This window comes from Acipenser ruthenus, chromosome 9 (assembly GCF_902713425.1).
Source record: "Acipenser ruthenus chromosome 9, fAciRut3.2 maternal haplotype, whole genome shotgun sequence".
Taxonomy (NCBI): Eukaryota; Metazoa; Chordata; class Actinopteri; order Acipenseriformes; family Acipenseridae; genus Acipenser; species Acipenser ruthenus.
Window position 1 is genome coordinate 33,558,210 of NC_081197.1, and position 27,515 is coordinate 33,585,724.

The 27,515-nt window shown below is 36.8% G+C and overlaps 1 protein-coding gene across 2 annotated transcripts in view; it reads right to left on the reverse strand.

Annotated features, from left to right (window-relative positions):
- The window catches only part of LOC117405173 (protein TFG-like), a 63,387-nt gene extending 37,949 nt beyond the window's left edge, over positions 1–25,438 (reverse strand). Inside the window, exons 1-4 of one of the 2 annotated variants that reach the window (XM_034008012.3) lie at positions 25,259–25,438; positions 23,083–23,294; positions 18,219–18,302; positions 4,225–4,371 (exon numbers count right to left, since the gene is read on the reverse strand). In XM_034008012.3, coding sequence (XP_033863903.1) covers positions 4,225–4,371; positions 18,219–18,302; positions 23,083–23,266 — 415 coding nt within the window. In that variant the 5' untranslated portion in view covers positions 23,267–23,294; positions 25,259–25,438. The remainder of the gene's footprint in view (positions 1–4,224; positions 4,372–18,218; positions 18,303–23,082; positions 23,295–25,258) is intronic. The other variant, XM_034008011.3, reaches the window with a different exon arrangement.
- Positions 25,439–27,515: the final 2,077 nt, after the last annotated feature.

The window sequence follows — 27,515 nt, forward strand, 5'->3', positions numbered from 1 at the left end:
TGTGTTTGGGGTGGGGTTGTCTTGCAAATGACCCCATCGCGATGCAGAAAATGCTCTTAATCTGAACCCGATCTGAAGGTCATCCGAAAACACAACCTTACTCAAGCAGGGAGCAGCAACGTCAAAGTATGCGTCAGTCTTCCAATTAAAGCTACAGTACCAAATTAGCTGCACAGTACACAAGAGTACCATCATTTATTCTGTATTCAGAATAAAATAACACATCAAATAGCATATTTAATAACACATCAATAGCATAACAACATAAATATTCTACATTTGTTTAATTGTAACAAATAATAACATTAATAAAATAATCAGAATAGTTCAGAGGCTCCAGATAGCTGCTGCTGCAAGAATACTGACAAGTTCAAAATGAACTGAACATATTACATCTGTCTTGGAAACTTTGCATTGAAAACCTTTCAAATAAAGGGTTATTTTTAAGATTCTTTTGTTGACCTTCAAGGCTGTCCGCCGGAACAGTCCCTAAATATTTAAAAAAATCGGACTTGCTGCATCCCTACATCCCGAGGCACCAGCTGCGCTCTTCAAGCTCAGAGCTGCTGGCTGTTCCCTTGACCAGGTGTGTCACTCTGGGAGGTTGGAGTTTCTCCACTAGTCAGACTACAGAGAGGCTACGTTACAATATATATACCGAGCATAAAAAAAAAAACTTCACTATTATAACACATTAATTTTCGGAAAAAAAAAAGGTATATAAAATGGACAGACAAAATGTTTTTGGTTTCTTTTTACTCACTCAATCATCCATCCTTGACCATGACACGCTTGAGTGACTATGATTGAAGCACATGCACTTAATCACCTAATTATTGAGACAGATGATTGGACATTGGATAACGTGCGATTTCAGCTGTTGAATTGTAATCTTGAATAAAAGCAATAAAGAAAATCACAGGGAAAAAAAACAAATATGCCTCGTCTGTCAAGAGAGCAGCGCCTTCGGGCATCGGCATGTTGGAGGCTGGACTAGGGCAGCGTACTATGGCTCGCCATCTTGGGTGCTCACAGCCAGCAATTTCAAATCTGGCAAGACAGTATAACCAGACACACTCTGTTAATGACAGGCCACGAACTGGGAGACCAAGAGTCACAACACCTGCCCAAGATCGACAGATCATTTTGCAGCATCTTCGTGATGTCAATTGTTAATCAGCACAATAAAAAGTCACTGCACCTGCTCTAAAACTTTGTCATTTTTCGATCATATCTAGTGAATTATATCCAAATATAAGTGATAAGTTTCTTCTGATGCTCAGTATCATTCATTATATATATATATATATATATATATATATATATATATATATTAGGGCTGTCAATTAATCTCAGTTATCTTCTGCGATTAACGCGTAAATGTTTTTAGAGATTAATTATTTTAACGCGCGTTAAATGCATTGCTGTGTCTTGAGCCTTTCAGCACACCGTACTTCAATCCCGGCCGCAACAACATTGTATTGAGTGCGAGTGCAGTTATTGTTTAACTAAAAAGTTAGTCACTGAACCGCTTAATGGAGCAAAGCACTAAAAAGGAATGGGATTTTATTTTTTATTTTTTTTGACGGCTCACTGGACAGAAAGACGCTTACTTCGATACTGTCAAAGTGAGTTCCAGTATCACACACGAGTACATCTAGTCTGCTGCGTGCTGAACACGCCTTCATGTCTCAGAATACACTAGCAGCTCTTCTGCTACAGACAATAACAACAACAAATTAAACCCACCAGTTTCCACAGAAATGCAGGATCGCTGCAAGCCCATATCAAGCTAAGTATGATAATACTTTTTTTTTTGTTTGTTTTTTTTGTTTGAGTTAGGCTGTGTTGCTCCTTTTTTTTTGCGCGTAGTATGTAAAGCCTAACAATTGTTAGTTTGCAATTTTGGGATATGATAGGTTTTTTTTATGTTCTCTTCAGAATTAACAGTTAATTTCCTATAAGTGCTTACTATAGCAGCATATTTATAATTTTATTTAAAAAAATAAATAATTTATTTCAGTTCACAATCACATTTAAAAATAGATATCCTATGTATGATGTTTTCTGATCTCTGTATGCTGCTGATCAAGCTTGAACCGCACATTTTATTGTGTTGGTTGTATTTGTAATTTTCTTTTAATTATTGTCCCTAGTAAATTTTGGTGGTGGTCTCAATGGGTAAATTTCCTGGTTAAATAAATACATAAATAATTGTTATTTACAGTTAAGGATAATAAAAAAAATAGCATCAGTAATAAAACAAATTTAAATTAGATGGATGTAGTTATTGTACAATTTAGATGAACTAAGATTAATTTTTTTGAATCGTGAGATTAAATAGAGATTAATTTTTTTAATCGCTTGACAGCCCTAATTTTTTTTATATATATCTATATATATATATATCTATATCTATATATATATATCTATATCTATATCTATATCTATATCTATATATATATATATATATATATATATATATATAATTAGACACACGCACACACACTTTTTAATCTTTAGAACTTTGTCACATGTTGACATTGACCAGCATACAAGCTGTACTGGAATTTTGACAATCCTTTAACAGTGATTGATTGACTCATACATGATTTATTGTTCAACTCAAAGCTCTGGAAAGAGTAGGTAACATTAATTATCTGTGGTTTTATTTTTTGCAATAAAATCACAAATACTCAGAAATGTCACGGGCATCATATACAGTGTATTTGCCTTGTTTTGTTCAGTCCCTATAGGACTGCAGCTCCCAGACAAATGTAGGCATGCTTCTTTCTTTCTTATTTATCTATTACACCGTTGAGGCACAGACTACTTTATTTTAAATCAACATGACTTCCACAAGCGGCAACATACAGCACAGTACGTTAAGAATTACTCTCTTGTGTACCTGGGAGCTGCACAAAAGATGATAAAGCAACTATTACAATGCTTTGAGTATATTCTTTGTCAGCAAGGGACCATTTAAAACAACAAGGAGACAATCAGAATTTCTTCCAGGATTTGCCTGCATGTGTTTTCGACCCAAGACTGGGTAAAATATTAGCTGGTTCCACCATGCGAGTGCATTCCCTTCAGTGCTGTTAAAACCGTTCACTTTGGGGCTGCATAAAAATCACAGCTGTGAAAATGTTCCATTTCTTTAAAGAAAAAAAAATCTAAAAAAAGTACAAATAAGGAGGTATCTTTTTCTAATGTATTTATTATTCTGAAATCTAGAAACTCCTGCCAGAGCTCTGCAGCTAAGGAACTGATATTTTCTGCAAATGTCATCAACGGCTCGTTTAACCAAATGAAATACCAACCTAAAATTGGCAAACACTTTTTAACCTGCTATGTGCGTGGCCGCACAACACAGTTAAATCAAACAGCTTATCAAGGGAGATTTGATTATCTGTCCTTACTGGAGGAAAACAGCAGTTCTGAAATCTCACTAGGCAGGAGACTTACAGGGTAAAGACAGATGTATGATGACTAGGTTGCAATAAAAGGTTCAAACCAGTTTTATGTACATTATGTGGTCTTGGTATGGCACCCCACATTTAACCACTATGTTTTGAAGACTTTAATCTTAGGGTAACCCTAAATGACAATCAGCTGAATTTCAGATGTGGAACATAATACCCATTCTGATGTATGTGCACCACCATAGCAGTGTGATACAATGTTTTTTAAACAGGCCACTAAACCCAGTATTAAATCATCTTGAAGAAATCTTGAAATACATCCCTGTATTAGCTTATAGTGATTGATTTTTTTATTTATTTGATTTATTTTGGCTTGCATAGGTCTGCAATGACTCTGACAAAAACAGCTTGATGTAACATTACACTCCAGTAAAAAGTGTGTAATCTAAGCCTTAGGACTGAAGGTACCGACCTTTACCATTAGGATTTCTGTGTCCATTAAAATATACTTTCATGAAACAACAGTTTTGTATGTGATAACTGTGCTCGTACGTGATACTAACACAGTGGTGAATGGATTCCCTTTAAAGTTTTTAGCAATTAATAGCATAAAGCACAAGCAGGTAGCATTAACTATAATTAGCCTATTTATAGTTACTTGAAAAAAATACTGAGCATCCCCAGACCACCTGCAAAATGCAATTCTTTCAAGAAAATAACCTTAAATGAAAAAGTTACTTTTCCACTGTAAATTATTAGAAGCTTAGCAAATGCAGTCCTTTCAGAATTCTTCACTTACCGTTCTCTGTAATGCTGGCAGAGAGTCCTGGCTCTACAGGCGGCTCTAAGCTGTCAAGCAGACGGTTCACTTTGTTTCGAAGTTCGATCAGCTCTCGTCGAAGGTACTTCACCTGATTAGACTCCAGTGGCCTTGGCTGTCCATTCACTGTTAGAACACAAGGAAAATATGAACAGCTTGTAAACATATTACAGAAAGAAAAGGCCTTAACACCTTCAAATGCAGTGTTGATAATGATGCTAAACACTACTGTAAGGTTCAATTTCCACTGGTGGGGAAGTTTACACTGCAGCTGCAATGTACCCATACGATACCTTTTTTGTAGGAAAGTAGCTTCCAGTGCTGTTATGCTCTAAATGATTTGAACAATTGAATCAAGGTACCAGGATAACCTCTTCACATAAAGATACAGAAAGATAAACAAACATCAGTTTTCAATTAAAGACAATTGTTGGGATTAATAGGAAGGTGCTTAACCTGGCCAGCAATGACAGAGCACGATCCCAAAGGAAACCTGAAACACTGTAGTTTTCACATGCATATCACTCGTCTGACTCCACTGATTGGTCAAGTGAATAATAAATGTACTGTATAAAATGTCATTCTTTCAGTGATTTCAAATTATTATGACCCCCTCCCACCAAATATGTCTGCAACAATTCTAGAAGTAGTAACATGACCTACATTCAAATCGATACCATGAAGACACTTTTGCTTTAAAATTCTAAAATAAATGCTATAGTTTAGGACAATAAGCAGGTTTAGCAGTTCATGCATCAATCCCATGATTACCGTATTCATTTGAATTTATGATGCACTTTTTAAAACCAGTTCGAGTACAGTGTAGTGATGTGTGTATTTAAAAAAAAATCGCCACACCAGCTAATCAGGACCTCCCAATCAGCTCGGCTCCAAGCAAATCTTTTTGTTTACCACAGCAGCAGCGCAGCTGAATCAGCAACAGGGTCCTCCCTGTGACAAAGTGTTATTAGCTTCCTGAGGAATTCGGAGAGCTTTTACAATTTCAGGTTTCTTGATCTACTCCTCCTACTATATCCTACTGTAAATACAAATTGTTTTAATCCTAAATCTCATATTGTATTCTAGTAGTATGTGCACTTACTGCAAACTATACTGTATTTAAATATTGTTTTTGCACTGTAACCTGTGGTGGAAGAAGAAGTAGAAGTAGAAGAAATAAATAATGTAGGCTCTGTCACACAGCACTATAGATAAATGCAGCTGGACCACCAAAGTCATTTTGTAAGCAATGCCACACAAAGTCATTCGATATCAGCATGTAGTGGCTACTGCTTATCTATAGCAATGTGTTTGAAATATCTGCATGTTTCAAATGAAAAGGACAAATTCAAAAACCAAAAAGGGCAACCAGTGAAAATACTGATGCTGAAAAGGCAATACATTTTTTTTTGGGTCACCTCTACTTTAAAAATGATGTCTAGTAGCACGCCTGCCTCCAGCATAATGACTCGCACTAACCAGTTATACAGTCCATGAACGCCAAATACAAAGGCTTTGTTACACCAGTATTATGTTAATGTCTCATTTAGAACATTTTGATTGTCAGGGGCAGGACTTGAGCAACATGCACTTGCTTTAAGCTGATGTGGGATAACTTCATTCAGCCAACAGCTCCCCCAATTGCAGCTGTAAGATTAGTCAAACTTCCCAAAACAGAATACATTTAATCCATAACAAGCTCACTCCCCACTAGGTCTGGCAAGCGTGCAAGGCACTGAATGTAACACTGCCAGTTTTTTTTTTTTAATGTTTAACTTAAATTTATACATAGGTGCTTGTATGCATTTAAATGAAAAACAATTACATTTTACATTATATTCATTAAAAAAATCTACAGCACATTATTTTTCTGTTCGAGCCCAAGACTATTTAAAACGATTTTATTGGTAGTGTGATGGGCAATCTCTGGTAGCTAACTGGGCTTGGTAGCGAGTACCTTAGCTTTTCTCCAGGGATAAAATCTGTGTCTCTTGGTACAGTGGTACAGTCACTTCTGTAAATTGTGCATTATGAGGAATAAGAGTGTACCAAATACTAAGAAATAAAACAAAACAGAAGGAAACCTGTCAAATTGTGACAACTGCAAAACCCTTAATATTGCATCACCCTTCATTTGGAATCTAAAGATTATTAGGTCAGTGTTAATTGAGGTCCTGGCAGTAAGATTTAAATTAAAATCTAATTCAGCAGTTCAGATGATACAAATCAGATGATATAATGATGCAAATTTCTATTTGCTATGGTAAGAAAAAAGTCTAAACACACGTGACCACATGGATATTTTCAAGGTTCGAGTTTGTTTCATAGCCACTCCATTGCATACATATTTATAAACAGTGGTAACAACCCCCCTTCCCATGTTTTACAAAAACACTATTTATGGTCCAAGGGGCATTAACAAGGTCAGATCTGACATAAAAACAGTGTAGATTATTCTATTAATGCACACATATGGTAATTCCTGGGACTGGTTGATTTAGATAAACAAACACTGATCACTGAGAGCAACGCTACACCTGTCTACCAAATGTTCTTTTGGAAACCAAATGCTTATGAAAACAGTACTCGCACGTTTGGTCATCATCACAACTGTTCCATGAAACTGGGGTGTGGCAGGGTGGTAGCCCTGCACAGGGAATTAAAGTTTTGTTTGCGTTTTGTATTAATAATTGTCACTTCCTACACACAGCTTGGGTGCTCAGCAAGGAAGCACTGACAGACAAATGATTGACAGGGAGTCCCCGATTGCCTGGAGGGGCATATCCTGAGGAGCTCCAGACCATAAAGGGAGGTTGCACTGAACACTTGCTCTCCTCCTCCTAAATCGCCTTCACAGCATGTCTGCTGCGTGCATCCCGGTGTGGCTGAAAGAACCAGCATTCGGCTCAAGAGAGTTATCAGTGACGGCGTCACCTAGCCTGAAACCTGAGAGCGAAATAAAACAAGACTGTGGACAGCAACAAGAATTCAGCGTGTGTGTCACTCGGGGATCATCAGGATTGAGATCGCTGGGTGCGTGAACCAGAACTTGTATTTGTAGCAGGGCGAGTTTATGGGATCAGGTTACTGATCCCCAATAGTATAGCGACGGTGCAGTTCAGACTTAACAGCAGGAGCCTCCTTATAGTGGAGATAGCGCCCGAGCTTGGCCACCTGTTTTTCATAGCGAGCGAGCATAGAATGTTATGTTCAAATGGCGCCTAACCCTGAAAGAAACAGTTGGCAACCATTTTAGTCGCAGTCTGGAGCACTGTTGACTGTGCATTTACTTTGGCATCTAGCTAAATCATTTCAGGGTATGCAACTGCTACTACACCATATGGCAGTATATCAGAACTAGAGCCCTGTGTTTTTCACAAATACAAAATAACAAAATAAAACAAAATGCAACATATAAAACGAAAAATCATTATAAAGCAATGTGGCGGGACGCCCTGCCCCTATGCGCATTTTTGTGTTTTATGTTGTAGGTGGTGTGTTATTGTTTGTGTGTATAAATTGGGCTATGTAACACATGCCAGCAAGTTAGGCACTGCTTTGTTTACGCGAGACATTTCAGAATAACGTGCTTCCCTATTTTCTGTCCCATGAGATTACGACTCGCTCTACAGCGGCATAATGCTTTTTTGACCCAGATGGCTTTCCATAGTGTCTCATCGGGTAGCGACACAGCCATGTGTTGTACAGGGTGTGTAGCAGTCACAGACGAGCAGGGTTGCACCTTGGCTGTGTGATCTTGCCCGTCTTTGGGAACCTCACATTGGCTTTCGTTCCTGTTAGGGAGGCAAAATTGGCAAGAATTGATTCTCCTCATCATGCTTTTCCTGCATGGGCATAGAGACTTTGGATCGGAGGACAGCCACTGACCTTTAGCTCTCTTGACCTGTTGTGGAGAATTGCTGCAGTGAGTAACTAAGTGTAACTGGACATTCTCAGTTAGGGAGAAAAATTGGTCTGATCAAACCTTTCGAGCAGTGATCCTTCACTGAAGCTGCATCTTTCTATGACTAATAAGCTCTATGGGGACACAAAGTTTGCTTAATGTTGCATATAATGTAAATCAACAATTTTGGAACGCAGAGATTGGTAAAGCTGCAGGTTTCAGTGCCAGAAACGCAGCTCACTCACCAGAGGAGATTAAGATTTGTGGCAAGCCTCAATCTCATACCATTTTTATTTAAATTTCACAATTAGCAGATATATACAGGGTTGCTCAGGAAGAGTATGATATTACAAATTTGGCAGGGATGTCCTTTGTTTTTTTCATCCTGAAGTGTGCGCAGGTTCATGAATTCCCAACCACACGAAAGCTGAGCAGACACGATGCACACACGGTCATAAAGACAGCACGTGCTGCTCCCTTTTTAAGACAGGAACTGTGTATAGTGCTTGGGACTCTACTTTTAAAACTTTCTCACTGCCTTTTTCTAATATAAGAAGAAACAGTTACTTGATCATAATTGATAACAGAGCATATATACTTGACAGTGCATGAAATTACATCACCTGCCTTATGGAAAAGGGAGAGATTCTTGTAACAAAGTGAATGTAAAACTGACTGAACTAATCCAAAGCAGATTATTTTCACCCTGTTTAAAATACAAGTTTATACACAATACACATTACAAATTATGGCAGGTGGCTTTTGGTTTTACATTTTAATACAAAATATTTTCTAAATGTAGCTTAATTTAATTATTTAAAAAGTATTCCATGACATGGACAAAGAAGTCCCAGGTTTCCCAGAATCTTTGTAATATGACCAAGTCTACCTGTGTGACCTAAGCAGAGTCTGAAGGATAGACCAATGAAAGCAAGCCTCTTAACAACTTTTTGTTGAACTATCCTGTGAACACACACGTTATTTGAAATTGTACGAATGTCATCTTTGAAAGTAATTCTATATTTTACAGTTTGTCCTGCCAAAACATTTCAGTCTTTAATCTTGTGTGCTACGGACGTAACTGGTACGTTAAAAAAAATCGCTTCCCCAGTGCATTGGAAGTACATGGTACGTCCAATTGAAATACATGGTTAAAAAAAATAATAAAAAAAATGGATTGCCGTTTTTTCACTCTGGGTCGCTCATTGAGGAGTTATTACATAACATTCAGTCGTTGGCTTTAATTTCAAATTTCACCGACAAAATATATTTGATGTGATGCAGTTGTTAAATGTAATTTACAGCCTATTTGAACGCAAGGGGTGGCTATCTTTGGCTTGTACTGCGAAACATCCCGAATGAATTTAAAACAGTCTGTGTGTCTTTCATTTTCTTTTCAATGTGGATTGATTAAAAAAAAATTAGCTGTTTTATCAACCTGTGTTTCATGAAATTAGCAGTAACATCTGCCTAATACTGTATTTTACTAGTTTTGCTTATATGACGGTAGAGGAAGATACTTCCTGCTCCTGGCTGTCATCACATGACACCATTGTAACGTATCAAGTGTGTGGGAGGTCCGGCAGTTATTTTTTTTCCCATTTGTCCCATGGTGTAAACTCAGCGATCACAGGCTTTTTAAAAAAAAAAAAAACACATTTGTAACCATTTGTTTTTGCTATATAGTTACTGTGCATGAAACTTTGTGTATCAGACTTGTGTCTGGTTTAGTTGGTGTTGGAGAGAAACTAGTCTAGTGAGTTTGATCATCTATTTGACATTTTTCTAAGAACATTATTTTTGTGATCCCTCTCTTTATTACTTTATAATTTTTATTTGATCTTCATTTTTCTACCGTTCCCAAAAAAACTTTTTTTTTACTTTTATTCATCATCAGATTTTGTTTCCAGGTCATTTGATTTTTTCCTTTTTTTTCTTGCTTTTGTTTTTGGAAATAACGATTTTGATTAAAATTTATTAAATACAATTATAAATAAATACTGTTCAAATTTTTTTTTCCTTTCCCAACAATTTGAAATGATTTTAAGTTTTCATTTGCTTCATTTGCTAAATATATATATATATATCCTAAGAGTCAGACTCAGAGAGAGATTTTGTGCCGGATGACTCTGGTAGTGAATATGTACCGAGTGGCTCTTCCTCCAATGACAAATCCAGCAGTAGTGAGGAAGAGGAGCCAATGGACATTGAGCTTGAGCCCCTACCAGAACAGGGACTGTAGGTCCTGGACCAAGGGGTGGTGGATTTCAGCCACTCTACGATTGGACCCCCCCTAACAACATCCAGCCTCAAATTCCACCTTTTTCTGGACTGACCCCAGTTGACTTCTTCCAGTTGTTCATCACTGAGGACTTTGAGTATTTGGCTATTCAGACCAATTTGTATGCCCAGCAATACATGGCACAATATGGGGAAAATCTGGGGAATTATTCTAGGGTGCGCAAATCTGTCCCCACTAATCTAATTGAAATGAAAAAGTTCTGGGGTTTATCCCTTCTTATGGGACTGGTGAATAAACCTAGAATTGATTTATAGTGGTCCACTGACCTGTTCACGCTTGCCCAATTTTCCCTGCCACCATGAGCGGGGACAGGTTCCAATTAATTTTTACACGAGAATGACAATTCTAATGCTGTCCTGAGGGACCATCCTGAATTTGACAGACTCTTCAAATTGCGTTCCCTTCTCGATCACCTACAGAATAAATTTGAAGAGACATATTCACCTGGCAAAAACGTATCTGTGGATGAGGCCCTCTTATTCAAGGGGAGGCTCATTTTTAAACAGTATATTCCCATGAAACGTGCCCGTTATGGGATTAAACTGGACAAACTGTGTGAGAGCTCAAATGGGTACACTCATCGGTTCAGAGTGTACACAGGGAAGGACTCTCAGATTGAGCCACCTGGCTGCCCCCCATGGTTGCAGACCACTGAGAATTGTATGGAATATGGTTTTTCCCCTCCTAAATTTGGACTACCATTTGTATGTAGACAACCTCTACACAGGAATCCCTCTGTTTAAGGTTTTGTACACATCCCAAACAATGGCTTGTGGCACAATATGACCAAACCAGAAGGGATTTCCCTGTCAATTGGTATCCAAGAAACAGAGGTGTGGTGAAACCAGTGCTCTGAAGAACTGCTGGCAATGAAATTATATATATATATTATATATATATATATATATATATATATATATATATATATATATATATATATATATATATATATATATATATATATATATAATTTGCCAGGTGTACCTGAAAAACAACAGAGTAATTTGTTGTAAGCCAGGAGAGTCCCAAATTCAAAAAATGCCTGTAGCAGAGAAGGGGTTAAAGTCACAACCATATTAGAAGACATACGCTAACAGTAAATGGGCTAAAATATGTGAACAGAAAGAGACGACAAGTGCCAAAACCTAATCATGTCTACGAGGGGGTAGAGACCTCCCATATTAGTTTTGTACAGAGAACACAACCCACACTTCATAATAGTAAAACTTACAAAATACTATTTGGTCCTGAATCAGCCACTTGCTACAAAGAAACATTTTGTTAATCAACTATCTAGGCTACTCCAATTTTAAAACAACTTTTTCAAATTATTATTGTGTTATTTTTCTTAAGATGGTGCAATTTTAAAATAGTTAATTGATCATCTGGAAGACTTTTCTATTTTCAGTCAAGCAGTGTATGTGAAGACAAAAACAAACAGAATAAACACATGGGCAGTTTATTCTTCCATAGAAACATCTGGCTATTGTAACTCTATGGATGTGATGTGGTCCAAAGCCAAAATCTAATGATTGTGACACTGAGCAGAATCCACCTCATCTGGAATAAATTAATTTGTCCCACAAGCTTCAAATTGCCACAGCAACTATGCTTAAAATGTTTTGTTCTATTGTATACCACAAAAATAGATGGCTTCATATGTTTATAGGAATAGCATGCACTACTGTAAAACAAGATGATTATTTTTTTAAACTTAATTTCACTAATGGCCTTCAAGGTCAATTTTTGCTGCAATAAATGTTTGCGCTTTTTCTTTTAAATGTACGGCACGTATAAATAATATATTTCACGGCACATTAATTTTGTGGCATATCTTGGATTCGAACCAGCGATCTCCATGCTATAGGGTGCATCCTGCACTCCGGGTGGAGTGCCTTTACCAGATGCGCCACTCAGGAGCGTCTCTTAAATCTTGTAAAAATTAGCATCTTTAAAATAACAAATTAAATACAACAAACTTTGATTAACAGAAACCAAGTATTTCAGTAACAGAATCTCAGACTAAAATATTTGAGCAGTTAAAAAAAAAAAAAACCAAACACACACAAAAGAAAGTGATTTCTATTATTTCTAATTGTTCTATTGAAATATATATTAAAGTACAGATTCAGCTTTATAATAAAACAACAAAGTATTACATAATATGGATAAAATGAAAAATAACATGCAAAAACTAATTTCATACTTTGACAAAAGTATTTGGGCACCTTTACATTAGTATTTTCTGTGCCCACCCTTTGCTTCCTTTAACGCTTAGTCATTTTTTGTATTTTGAAACAAGTTCCTGGCATCTTTCCTGTGATTTTTGCCCATTCTTCAACACATACAGCTTTGAGTTCTACAATCAACTTTGGTTTCCTTTTTTCAACAGCAGCCTTCAAGTCAATCCACAACATCTCAATGGGATTAAAGTCTGGGGACTGAGATGGCTAATCCATAACAGAATGCTTAGGGTCATTATCCTGCTGGAATACAAACTTCCGTCCAATAAGTCTTCTAGCGTTGGGTAACAAAACGAGAGTGCAAAATGTCATGATATTTTGCAGTATTCATTGATCCGTCTAGAATACAAAGGTCGCCAGTGCCTGATGAAGAAAAACAAGCCCATACCATCACACAACCTCCACCATGTTGAACACTGGGCATGATGAACTTTTCTTTAAACTCTTCTTCTCTCTTCCTTCCTCCTTGGATTTGTCTGACCATACAATTTGAAAACTCCAAATTGCTTTCTTTTGTATATTGTTTTTAACAAAGGTTTGCATCTTGGTTTTCGCCCATGGACATTCATCTTGTTAAGGTATCGTTGAATTGTTCGCTCGGGAATTTCTTGACCGTCTTTTCTTAATTCTTGAGTCAAATCTTTTGCAGGAATCCAAGGATTTTTCTGGGCTGCTCAAACGATTCTTCCAGATTTTGCAAAAACCTTTCTTGGTCTTGGTGGCAAAGTGGCTGATTGTGTACAGGTGCAGGAGTGATGCAGTGCGCAATGAACAAACAGAGAATTGTAATCCAGTGGGAAACTGATTTTTAATGATTATAATCCTGGCCTGGTGACCAAACAATAACTCCAGGCAATACACAACAATTGTACTGCAGTGGAATAAAATAAACGGGTTACAGTCCCAAATAATAAATACACGTATCTGTCACACAATGTACAAAACATGGTCACCAGTCCTGGGTGTGTACTGTAGTGCTCGTGGTGGATGATACAGTTTATTTCGTGACAGTGGTGGAGTGCTGTTCCGGCTTTGTGCTGGCCCAAGGCGACAGCTCCAGAATCGTGTTAGCTGTTAACCACAAACCAAGCGAAGGAACAGATTGCGATTCTCCGCCCCCTTTTATGCTTTCACACATGACCCCTTGGTAAACGAGTGCAACCGCCTCTCCTATCTGCAGCTGCCACGTCGTTTCCCTTCTGGGTCAATGCGTTCTTGCAACTGAGTCTCGCCTTCATCCAGACTGGCCAACTTCCCGACCTGGGGAAAGAACTCTCAGACCAGCCCGTCCAAAGAACTCTGTTCTCACTGCTTAGCGCCCTCACAGGTCGGGAGGGAGATTTACAACCAAAACTCACTGTATTTCTGTCACAGTCTCCCACACGCTGCTTTTCGGTAAACCGAGTCTTTCTGCAATTTTTCTGGTAGTTTCTTTTTTGTTTAGTTGTATCATTGCCATTTTGAGATCACTGTTGTACTCTTTAGTTTTAACCATTTTGGTTGCTTTTTATCACAATTTTACAATTTATTTTTCAGCACTTGATTATGCATTTAATTATTCTATAATTTATCATCAGGTGTTGTTTTTTAATCATGATAATAATAAACGAGCAGAATGTTATTTTTTTGCACACATTTTGAATGTTGTGCAGATTTAATGCAAGTCAAAATACTCAATCATATATAACTGCACCATTCATGTATCAAGCACGTTTATAATTTACTCTGTAAAACTGCTACATAAATAGCAGCGACATTGGAGGGAAAAAACTGTTTTCCAATACAGATTCTACAGAGTAAAAGGTTTCCCTGTGATGTTTAATGTCGTCATACCCTAATTTGTGTGTTGCAAAGTTTTCGTCTTACTCTCATGAAGTATACTCGCTAGATGATTTTCCATTACATGTTTTTCATACACTCGCTAGTCTACCAAGTAAACACACTAAAACATGTCAGCCCCTATTCCTTTCGTAAAGTAGCTGTGCGATTTGTAAAAGTACCTTAGTTTCTTGCTGTTATGGATCCCCGTATAGAAACCACCATTAAAATGATTCACAGAGACAGTGGCAGCAAAGACTAGCCCTGCTGCAACTGTAATTATAATTGAACCCAGGTCTGATATACACAAGCTGTAATTGACCCATAGGGTCCATTAAATTGGTTTACTGTAAAAGTCGTTTTATAGGTCGCACAGGCGTCAAAGTCGCTCCCCCCTTTTTGAGACTTCAATTTTGTGTTTAAAATACTTTTTTTACAATTTATATTTTTTCCTACATGCGCAACACCGATAAATAAAGAAAGATACACAGGTTTAGTTTTGAAATAACCCTTGTTTGCAACATTTTACTACATTAATTTTACGGTGTTGTTTTTCGTTTTTAGTTAAACTGCTAGAAACTAATCAATTTTTCAAAATTTTAAAAGTAATAATTAATCATGCATAAAATCAAGTTATACATCCCACATCACATCTGTATTAACCTACAGAGTGAACTTGTCATGCCAGTAACAAGTCGAACAAAACCGTTTTCTATACAGTTGTTTGGGCGAATGTTCTTGTGTGCAGAAGTTTTAGCTTTTAAAGTTGTTAAAGTTGGATGGAAAAAGGGCTATTGATAGAAGTAGGTTTAAAATATATTTCTAAAAATGACTTTAAAAAGTCTACAACAGTCAACATCTGCTTGAATATGTATTTTTAAACCAAATTGCCAAGAGATCTCCTTGTGTTCAAACCCAATCAATAAAGCCAAAATAATAGAATGGGGATAAGTTATTCACATTTACTAGATCTGTTTTTAAACTAAAATTAAGCTACCAGAGTTCTACCTTCTGTCCTGGAGTCATTGAATATCCCTCAATAGCCAAGCCAAGTAGTCTTGATATGCTACATTAGTTACTGACTATTGCCTTGATCCTAAATGTTACCAATCAAAGCAATTGGATTAGTGTCCATGTTTCTCTAACAGTGTTTTAATCACAAGTAGTAACAGAAAGTTAAGTGACCTTCCATAATGCAGAATGGCTTTATACTGCCAGCAATGCAGCAATTGCTTTGGGTGCCCTTATAAATTGCAGCAACATCCCTCAAAATGTACGTCTATTCACAGCCATTATGGTCGCAGTGCCCTTTCAGCTTCACTAGAGAGAAGCCTGCATTAGGAAGCATTTGGATCCAAACAATAACATGATTACGTTGCACCAATTCCATACACAACACCCGTGTCAACATTTATGAATGTGCGATGACATCGGTCTGTAAAGGAAAAAAAAAGCTGGCATATCACGTTTTACACTGAAGCGCGAGAGGGAAGATACAATCTAATCGAACACAAATGCCTGGAAGTCCACAGGTGCTGTATTAACACCAGTAGAATATGGTGACCAGAGGTTCATGCAGCAGTTGTGATGGTGACCAAATGTGTGGGAGTAGGCTACATTAGCTTAAAATGAAACGCTGCATTCCAAAAAATTACAAGAACAAAATACAAAGGCATAAACAGAATGCCCTGAAAACTTAGGAAAATGATTATAATGAGGGGCTGAAACGCAGCAAAAGGCCAATTAAACAAAAGAAAAAAAAGGAAGTGAAAAGGCTACTGTATCAAACTGTTGAGTTAACATGAACAGATTATCATTTGTTGTTGCATCTTTAGCAGCGCATCTATCATCGATGTATTCGGTTACAAAGAAGCAGGCACAGTAATTTAAGACGTTACTGTAATGAAACTCGGTAAATGTAGAGCTAGTGTTGTACTAAAGTAGGGTCAGCTGCTGCAGGGAAAACTGAGTTTATTTCTCAAACAGACCATTAAGAACAGTGACAGCAGAGCTCATATTTGGGACTGTAATTAATGTGTATTAAAAAAAAAAAACATTTAGCGAATTAATGAAATTCACTGTGTTGTATTTAACATTGTAAATAACAGAACGAAGTCGCTGAAACATTGAAACAAATGGTTACATGTACAGTAAATAACATAACAGCAGTCTGTTTACATGCTCTCAGGCTGACTACTGCAATGAGCATGCGAATTGCAGTGTGTCATTTCCATACAACTGTACACGATTAAAAGGTGCTGTCTTCAATTCTCTACACAACACTTGCAAAATACCTCAAATATAAAATGCAGAGTCATCAACTGCATAGATTACCTATTCAATAGAATAAGGCAACAAACAACCGAGTACTAACAAAAGTTATTGTTTTAGTATCACTTTAGTGTCTTAACAAATTGTTATATTTTAAGCAGTTGAACATGGTAGCAACCAACTTGCTCTTAAAGTGGCACCCAACAATTGGATTTGGCAACCAATTTTTTTTTTTGGCATTTTCTGAATAAATAAATAAATAGTTATTATTAAAGTTTAACTGTGTTGTTTCTTTCTGTAGCCAATAATTAGCTTTATATATATAAACAAAATTACACAACATCCTACACTTTGACCTTGACTTAAGTTTAGGTGCCCTCTACAAATTTAATGAACTGAAGGCCATTTTGGCCTTGCCCTTTTTGTTGCCAGTTTAGAGCCCTGTAATATATAGATCCATGCAAGTCCACATGACCCTGAGTTGAAGTCCTAAACTGCAGCCACAGAACTGTGTAAAGGCATCAAACCCCTTACGAGCAGCATTTCATTATAATAACTGGTGAGCATTTCTTTTCAATGGGCTCATCCAGTTGATATGCCCCGTAATTACCAGCCAGTTATTACAGGAAACATGCATTTATTAACACCAGCAACAGTGAGTGACCCAAGCATGAGCTGTCAAACTGAAAGGAATTCCAACCGTAACTCACATTGCAATTGCGGTTTTCTCTCCACTGTCTCACATAATGCAAAACCTGTTTGTTTGAAATGCTGTTCAGGTTATCAAAGATGTTACTATTTTAAATACAATTCTTCATGCAGTTCACTCTTGGTCTAACAATTCACTGACATAGACTTGGTAGAATAACCCCCCCCCCCCCCCCCAACAAGCAACGGAGAACCTTGGAACTCTGGCAGGACAAAATCGCTCACCAGAGATTAGAAAAAATACATGCATTACTCTATATATATAGTCAGATCAAGGACCTGTCAATTCCTATTGAAATCAGTTTGTGAGAAATTTAAAAAAGCACTTAAGCTGTGACTTATTAATTACAATTTGTTGACAAATAATGTGCAGTTATATTACTAATCTGTAAAATATTTTCATATTCACATAATACAGTGGATTCTATTTATATCAAGTTCTCTGGGATGACTCAAATAAATAATTATTAAAAAGCACCTAAATGTGAGTATGCTATTTTTTAAAATAATTGTATTGTCACCTCCAAAAAAAAAAAAAAGACTCCTGCAAATGTCACCGATATGCTTGTAAAAGTAGTAATTATACAACTTAATTTAAAAAGGATTAATTGACAACTGGTGGATAGGGGATTCATGACTTCTCTGTTTCAGTGAAGTTGGAGCTCCCTCATGTGGCATATCTGCAGATAAATGTGGACACATCTTTTTCAGACATTCAATAACTTACCAAATAGAGTTAGCTTCAGTATCCTGCTGCACTGAATAGCAAAGGAAAGGTCTGAGCTATCAAAAATTGTAATGAGGTCATCGTCTGAAAAACAAAAACGGAACAAAAAATACATTTGTTTAATCTTAAATATTATTTTTGTATTTATTTTAATCACCTTTAACTTACTAAATAAGTAGCTCCTGGTTTTGCTGGAAATAAATACATTATAAAATTATATCATTTATCATTATAAATTCATTTTGATTTTATACGGCTGGTTCCACAGACCCGGATTAGAGCTAATCTTGGACTACCTAAATTTAGGAAAGAATCCGACTTAAGATTGTCTTTTGTCTTACAAAATGGAATACCTTTGGGACACTGTGATAAAGAGAGAAAGGATCAATGCTGTAAATCTCCCTCCCAACTAGAAAGGGTGCTGTGTAAAGGTGAGGGTATGCTGCCTCCTAGATCTGCCACCTCGATGGTAGGTGGAAACCGGAAGGTGACCATATTAGGAGGGGCGCGTAGCTGCAAGTACTCAGGACGATTCCATTGCAGTCAGCTGCGGGGCAGCCCTCTATTGGAGAAACCATGGCGACACGTTGACTGCAGGGAGGAGTTTGCTGGGTACAAAGGGGAAGCAGCTACGTCAGTACCTACCTTTGCGCCGAGAGAATGAGCCACCAGCCGGAGCTGTTCTCGTTTTTATTTTGTGTTACATTCTGTGTTTGTGTCTTTACAGCGGAGAAGTTGGAGTGAGGCGCTGCAGCCACTGAGCCAGCACAATCCCTGGAGCACTTCCCTCACAGCACGGCACCAATCACTCACCACAATCCCTGGAATATCATAGCACAGTTTTCGTGCACGGAGGATCGTGGATTAGGAGTGTTTTCTTTTGTTATTTTGGTTATTTTGTTTTTGGACTTTATTAATAAATCACAGACATTTTGGGAGAATCTGGTTTGGACATTGTAATTATTGTACCACGTCACTCGCATCCTGTCACAGACACCTCCACCCATCAGAATGACGAGAGACGTGTTCACACAAAAAGCACAACGACAATAATAAGACACAGGAGGTAACTGTAGTAAACATTTGTGCAGTCTAAACTGATGATAATCCCCTGAATTAGTCTTAAGAAAATTAGTTCATCTGTTTTGTACCAATTGCAGTAAATATAGCTCACAGATAAACATCAAGAAAGGGAGTAACCTCACTTTTTAGGAAGCATTAGACTGAAAGTCTGCTCATTAGACTTTTGCTATGGTTAGCAGCAAAAGTACCTGGATTAGCTTAAAGAAAAGACCATTTACATAAAGCGCAAAACCTATTGACTAAATATCTTTCCTGATTGTATCGCTCATTTCATATCTTTAGTAAAAACAAATATCAACCCTGAAAGCAACTGTCTAAATAATATTGAATGACCTTTTGTTGTCACAAACAAATGTATTTTTCATGTATATTGTAGCTATTAAAACATATGCTGCATTAATCCTGGACAGTGTTTCTTGCTACTCTGTGTGCATTAAATATAGTATTTGTTCATTAAAATAAATAAATAAATAAATAAATGAATGAATGAAAAAAAATAATAATAATTAAGTTATTAACTATTTTGTTGTAAATAAAGAGTCTGACTAAAGTGTGATTTAGGACAAATGTAAAGCAGTCACTAATGATTATTTTACCTTACACATCATTCATGATTATGTACCATACATTATTTTTACAATTACCCTAAATACCATAAATCACTTACTTTTTTTGGCCAACTCACATTATGACACCTGTTAACTGTGGAACAAGTTTGAGGCTTAATGTAAAAACTCATATCTGATAAGTGGCATTAAATTATGCCTGACTGACTAGGTCAGTGTTTCTCAACAGAGGCGGTACCGCCCCCCATGGGGCATTCTGAAGCCAAAGGGGGCGTTTACATCCAAGAGGGCAGGAGTGGGGCGTTTTAGCTAAAAAGAAAAAAAAAAAAAAAAAAAATGGGTCGTTGTGTTTTCTTATTTAAAATTAAGGAAACTTATTTCAAAATGTTGATTAACTACTGACACACAATGTGCCAGTGATGGACTCACTGACTTGTGCACTATAAGATCATGTACACAACAAGTCAGAAATGTTTGCTGCTGCGCAACAACGTCACTGCCATTTGTGCTATCCGGTTTGTCACGCAAATGTAATATGGTCCAATCAGAACGAAGCAGCCGATCCATTTATGCCTGTTGCCATGACATGCCTGAATTTCACAGTTTATTCTTATTGTTATCTAGTGATGTGCATTTGAGGAGATTTTTGGAATCGGTTCCGAACAGGGTATTTCGATTCTGGTTCCAAAATTATTTAGAAACACGTCCGTATGTCAATAAGGGCTCAAATTCGCGAGCTGTGGGTCGCCAGGGGCGACCAAAATTGGTCTCAGTGATCAAATATTAATTTGCATTCACCATTGGCAACTGTGGGAGTGGGCAGGTCAGATACAAAATAAGTTAGTTATAGTATTAGTTTCGCGGATATATATATTTTTTTTTTCCCCCCCACATAACATTATTAGCACTATTTTTATTTTATTTTTTTCAAAAAGTTTACCTCAGTATTTCACGTGTTTTTTTCTGAATCCCATGCATGGTTAGACCATGCTCAGGCTTTGGTTCAGTATCCCAGTGGTGCAGTAAACAGCATGTAAGAAAAAATGTTCTTAATTTACATGTATGTACCTTAAAAATGGTCCTGGTTTGTCAACTGTTTATTTTTAACTAGCCTACATGTTAAACAATCAAACTATCTTTTTTTTTTTTTTTTTTAAATACATATTATTTCAGTGGGTGTTCGTTGTGTAGATTTCAGTAGACCCTTACTTACTGCATTTAGTACTACGTCTTAAAATGTATTCGTGAAAGTAATATAATTTGACATCTGGTAGCCAACGTGTTGTTGCTAATCATGCTGTTTGTTCAGCCTTCATTCTGTTCATAAAGTTTATTCAAAGTCTGCTGTTGTATGATGAACTACTGAAATCAAGCTGCTCAATGTCAGCATCCGTTTCTTTTATTTTTACACCTTGTCATTAAAATAATGGCATAGAGTAGCTGCTATTGCCACTGATTGCAAACACTTAGTTTTTTGTTTCATGAAGCATATTGACAGCGTTCATAGGATGTGTACAAAAACAGAGATTTACTTTCAGAAAAAGGTAAAATTACACAAGCGAATCCATACTATATTTATATTTTTCGGGCAGATTGATTTGTAACAGTGATTAAACAAGAATATATTCAGGCTGGCTTTACAGTGGATTAAGGCACGTGTGTTGACCAAGGGGGGTGTCAAACAGGGACGTCACTATATAGTATTTACCTGGTTTTTTTTTTTAAAACCAAAATTTTAAAAGCTAGGAGCCAGATGCCCATAAGGATTTTAGCCAACTTTGAGCCCTGTCAATGTGCAAGCAGAAGTTCCGACAATATTGTGCAATCTCTGAAATCGCCCTGTATAATTAACAAAAAAAGTTAACAAAATAATCAATAATCTCCAATTTGCACAGTAACAGTTTTATTACAACAGCAAAAGTGTGCTTGTATATGAACCTTGTTAATTGCAAAATTCACAAAGCTTACAATTAAAAAAATCTTTAACCACATGGTTTGTGCAAACAGGTCAGTGTATGTTAGGATCCCAAGCCAAAATCTGTAAAATATTTTGCAGACCTTTTTTTTTTTTTTCTAATTGTGAACGTGTCAATTATAGTTATCAAATGTATTTTTGACAGAAATTAATGTTTTAATAATCAGTTTTACTAAAAACATAATAGTACTCACTGCAAACAGATCCCTGATATTTGTATTCAGTTCGTCGGTTCCAAAGCAGGAACCGGGTACCCGATTTCAAAGGAACCGGTTCACATATCTCTATTGCGATCCACAGCATGGCGCAAACAAAGAAGATATGTTGACAATATTCCATAACAGTAAGCATTTTATGCAAGTATCTACATGTTAATTAAACCAGTGACTGGGGTTTTATTATTTTTGTTTTATGAATTATTTCTCTGCAATTCTCAGAACTAGTGGAATTAAATGTAATTAACAATTGATGTTAAACGGCATAGTTAATCGGAAATAATTCTTATTTTTTTATTTTTTGTAGCAAGGGGGCGATGACTTAGCTCAACTGATCCTTAGGGGGCGTTGTTACAAAAAAGGTTGAGAAACACTGAACTAGGTTGATGGTGAGAGCATTTTTCAATAAGGTTCTCATGCTAAATAGCGATTCCAGACAGTACTCGATTACTAACGGTGTTTCCAATTGGCTATAAGCAAGTTAGACATGTGAGCCCCCTACTGTAGGTCCTTACTGAATGAATGATTGATTGAATGATCTGGACGATCATGGGGGACAAACTACCCTACATACAAAATGCAGAATAAACTCTGTACAAAAACTATCAAATAAAAGGAGATGCTGATTAGGAGCTTGTAGCTGGTAAACACACACAAGCTGCTTGTTCTATTAACACAGCAGGCAGGCTGCTACACACAGAGTGTCAGGTTCCCTATTAAAACCAATCCTGTTATTTATACAATCACAACACTTGTATTAACAATAAATAAATAAGCACAGATGCCCGCCTCCTTATGTGCATGGCCCCAGCCCTGCTACACATGGGTTGTAACCTATAATTGACATCTAACTTGCGTGTTACCAACATTCGTCGTACATGCCCAGTTTAATGGATCTGATCAGACACAAATAGGAACAGTAAATTATAAGTAATCCGTGTCAAAACTTTTTGAAACTTGACGTACAATTAACAGGTTTCGCTCTGTATATATTTATGTATTGTTTATTGTGATCAAAAAAATACCTTCATCTTTGTATTTGATGGTGACCTCGTCATTGCTCTGCAGCTTTCCTCTGAAAACCCTCTGCATCATCAGCACCAGCTCATCGTATGTGATGTCCTCATTGTGGATGGGGATGCGGCGAATGTCATCCCCTAACTGAGCCTTAATAATCAGTTTCCCACTCAGGTCCAGCTGCCCATTCATGGTGCTCACAATTTAGGTTGCCTGCACACTTAAGCACAAAAACACACTGAATTGAAAAGAGTTGCACTGAGGATCCTACAGACAGAAACTTCTAAACTATATTTTATAAAATGTAGGACCATGTACTCTACCTGTGTCTAAGCCTTCATTTAGTTTACGATACAAACACTATGACTTACTAAATCCTGTACTGCCTTTAACACAGTAATCCACAAGTCACAGTCCAAAGATTAGAAGTAAGGGATGAGTTGGCACTTGAGCAGCAAACACAAGGCTTCCACTGATAGAGGCAGCATTGTTGAAGAGTAGACTTAAAATAGGAAAAGAGGTCCCCCAAATAGCTTACCTTAGAGGACTGTTCAAGAGTAGGTAGTCTTGTTGGTTAAGTGGGTGGTGTGAAAAGGATGGGGGGGGGGGGGGGGGGGGCTGAATGGGGGAAAGCTCTCCAGAATTTGATCCATTTGAGATGGAATGACCCTATATACCTCAGTTTAGAGACTGGTGTAAGAAACACATACCGTTATTTACTGGACATTTGTTCAGGACGGCAGACACTTGAATGACATACTGTACTTGACAACTGTATGCATGTGACAAAAAAGGGCCTGCAGTTTGATGGAGAGAAGAATGCATGCTCTTCTGTTAGCTATCACAGTGTAGAACAAAGCACACACTGTGTATCTCAGATCAAGAAAGGGGCTCACAAAACATCAACTTGTTGACATGTAAAGATTTTGCATATGGGCAAACAGAGATATGATTATACTTTGGCATCTGTAGCTCTAAATACAGGAAGACACTGACTTTTATTAAACGGTATTAGTATTTAGATGTCCTGCTTTCTATCAATTCTATATTTAAAAAAATGTTTTTTAAAGTATGGCCCTTTATTATTTTCAATTGAAAGTGAACATGTATTACTTAATAATGCAATCATTTCTATTGAGCTATTACTTGACTTCATACATGAGATGGATTATGGAGGAAAGGATTTGATTAAGAAAAAGGCATAATTTACAGTTTTTTAAACAAAATTACATTAATTACATAAACACTGTATCTGTGGACTAATGGATTGTATATGCAATGTACTGGTCCAGGATTTAGTGTGTTATTCTAGAGATGCCAGCTTCCCTCGTTTTTTTTTTTTTTTTTAATTGAGAGTTCGTTATCCAGAGTCAGAATACTTTACATTAAAGATAAATAAAGTCTAAAAAATAAAAAATATGAACAGATTGTATAAGGCAATCCCAACAAATACTATACATTTCTAAATCAGTACTGAGATATGTTTTGTTTGCAACTGGGAAGGTTGTTGTTAGATGAAAGCCAAATGCATAACTTCAATAACCTAAACAGTGCACCCGTCCTTTTTGAAGACCCGTCCTTTCTATTCAAGACGCATTCGTATATTTATTAGGTATTGAACATGTACGGTATAAAATACTTTAATGGTCGCATTTAATGAGTATTGTGATCATTAAACAACACTATGACTGTTATTCAACAAGGCTCTCCCAAACTAAGTCCAAATGAAAAGCTAAGTCCTATTTTGTGTTACTCAAGACAGAGCAACAGGCCCTGCGCGACATTACGTCATCACAGGATGTGTGCATCTGCCAAATAGTCAACCACATAGTAAACGTAGAGGGCAAATGACGCAAGAGGAAAAATTAACTTCCTGCCAAATAGTGTCCTATGCGTTTATTTTGATCACCGGCAACACCAAAACCCTAAAATGTTATTGTGAATGACAACTGTATAGGATACATATTTCTTACATCAAATTAAACACACAACAACAAAAGCCAAAATGTATTTACAATCAATATTATGTACACGTGCATATCGTTAAACAACAACCAAAATGATAAAACAGCAGCGGCACTCTCAATGAAAGAATTACCGGCCTTGTTAATGGTTTTTTTTTTTTTTTTTTTTTTTCCCTAATCTTTCTTTCAAATAAATAAATAAGTCAATACACGTTCACACCTGTGTCTGCGTTCGTAGGTTGTTTCTTTCCTGGATTAGATGATGATGTTTAGGGTCTCAATTTCCAATTTCTCAGTTCTGACCAGGAAATCTCTTCCAGTCAAACTGGACGTGGCAAATAAAAACGCCACGCAGCCGCACTAAACACAAGCTAGCTTCGGGCAGTGGGAGAACTGAGTCGCTAAACTGTGCCACGCCCTATATGCAGACATGAGTAAACGAGTTTCTCAGCATTTGTCACTGTGCATACTTTGCACTGATTTCAATGGATGCTGTGTTTTATTGGCAGATAAAGAGTAAGGTCTGACAGTTTTATTCTATGTAACTGTAATGCAAAGCTGACTGAAGATTTTCAAAGGTGTTTATTTTCACTGTTATTTTGGACATTCCATATGATGTGTCATGAAAGATCCCAAGCAGAGACATGTCTACAAAATCTAGTATTTTGGGTTTGTTATAAAAAAATAAAAAAAAATAAAAAAAATAATGATGGTATAGAAACTGCGAACAAACATGGATTCAAAGCATTTTACAGTTACTGTATTGGATGTGCTGGAACACACACACACACACACATATTATGTCTCAATGGCTACCTGTATGACATCCTGCAACTAATGATCCAAGTGGTGTACAATTAAATTAAGGGGAGCAGTTACAGTAGCTAAGAAGGCATCATAAACATACAAACAACAGCAATAATAATTCTAACAATGAAATACATATATTGCAAGATACTTGCCCCTTGTTTATTTGTTCATTTATTTGTTCAACCAATCCCAAAATATATACATATTTTGAAATGGACACGTTCACATATATTCTGATATTTTAAATTTAAAATGCAATGATTAAGCAATATAACATACAGTAGAACAGCTTCTGCCCTCCTTACAGACAACATGTAAAGCTTTATCAATCAGCAAGTAAGTATGACTGCAGGAGGTTTTTTCAGTTTGTATTATGACCAATGCATGGAAGGTGTGCAGTTTGAAGAGAGAGGGAAAGGAAATACTGTAAGAACATGATGCTGCATTATTATACTGCTGACCAGGGTACAGAAATGAATCTTCAATGGTGCTTCTACTCCATGTCAAGAGATTCCATTCCCTGGTCCCTGCTGGTCTGTACAGTATTATTATAACAAATGGTGGTTTGAACCAGGACTAAACCTGTGTAGAGCAAATTGGACTTTTTACTGAACTTGCTTCTCTGCCAAAGTAAAACACAGGCAAGCAGTTCTGGATATAATTAAAAATGAAAAGAATACCTAACAATAAATCATTGCAATCATTGCATAACAGAAATACAAACTGGAGCATTTACATCAAGTGCAGCCTCAAAGAAATGTATTTTTAAAAATGTCTTAATTCAGAAAACAAATGTTTCAGCTTTCTCTGTTGTGCAGTGTAGTAATTCAGAAAGGAGATGCCACCAATGGAATGAAATGGCCCATGGCCTTGCCCATTGGAACTCGTTAGCCGCTCTTATGCTGGCAAAACTATGATGAATGAAGTATATGAATTAGATGAATGTCTAATGCCAGCGGGCAGGACAAGTGGCACTTGAGGGCTGCCTTCCCCTATAGACAAGGCACACTACAAGGTGGAGGCAGGGGAAGGACGGGGACCAAGCAACCAAACCAGAAAGACCATGGATAAAAAGGGATGTATATATATATATATATATATATATATATATATATATATATATATATATATATATATATATATATATATATATATATGGTTTGATCATTACATATCTGATTAAGGGGTGTATTCTCCTTTCAGAAAAACAATGAAATACATTATTTGGATGTCAAATGGGGATCTAGTGCATTGCACACAGGATGCTGTTCTTAATATACAAACTTCCCTTTCCAAATGGAATGCCGTACATGACATTTATAGCTAATATTGAATGTATATCCATTTTCTGGTATGTTGTGGTTTCATTTCACTCTTCTGATCTCCAAGCAGGAGGAGAAAGACAGAACGCTCTCTAAGGGCCAGATTCCAAAAGCATTAGTGTGTTTGCAAGTGCACTGTAGCCCTGTACACTTATAACCAAAATGATTAAGAACATGTTTCTTAAAAATGAAATGGAATGTTACCAAGAAGGAAAAAACTAGACCATAAAGCTCAAGCGATAGGGGGTTCAGGGAGAGTGTTGACTATAAAAGACATCATCTGCCTTTTAAACTGTTAAAAAAAGTCTCAGGGCAGACAGCTGAATAAAAAGCTATTTTTTAAGA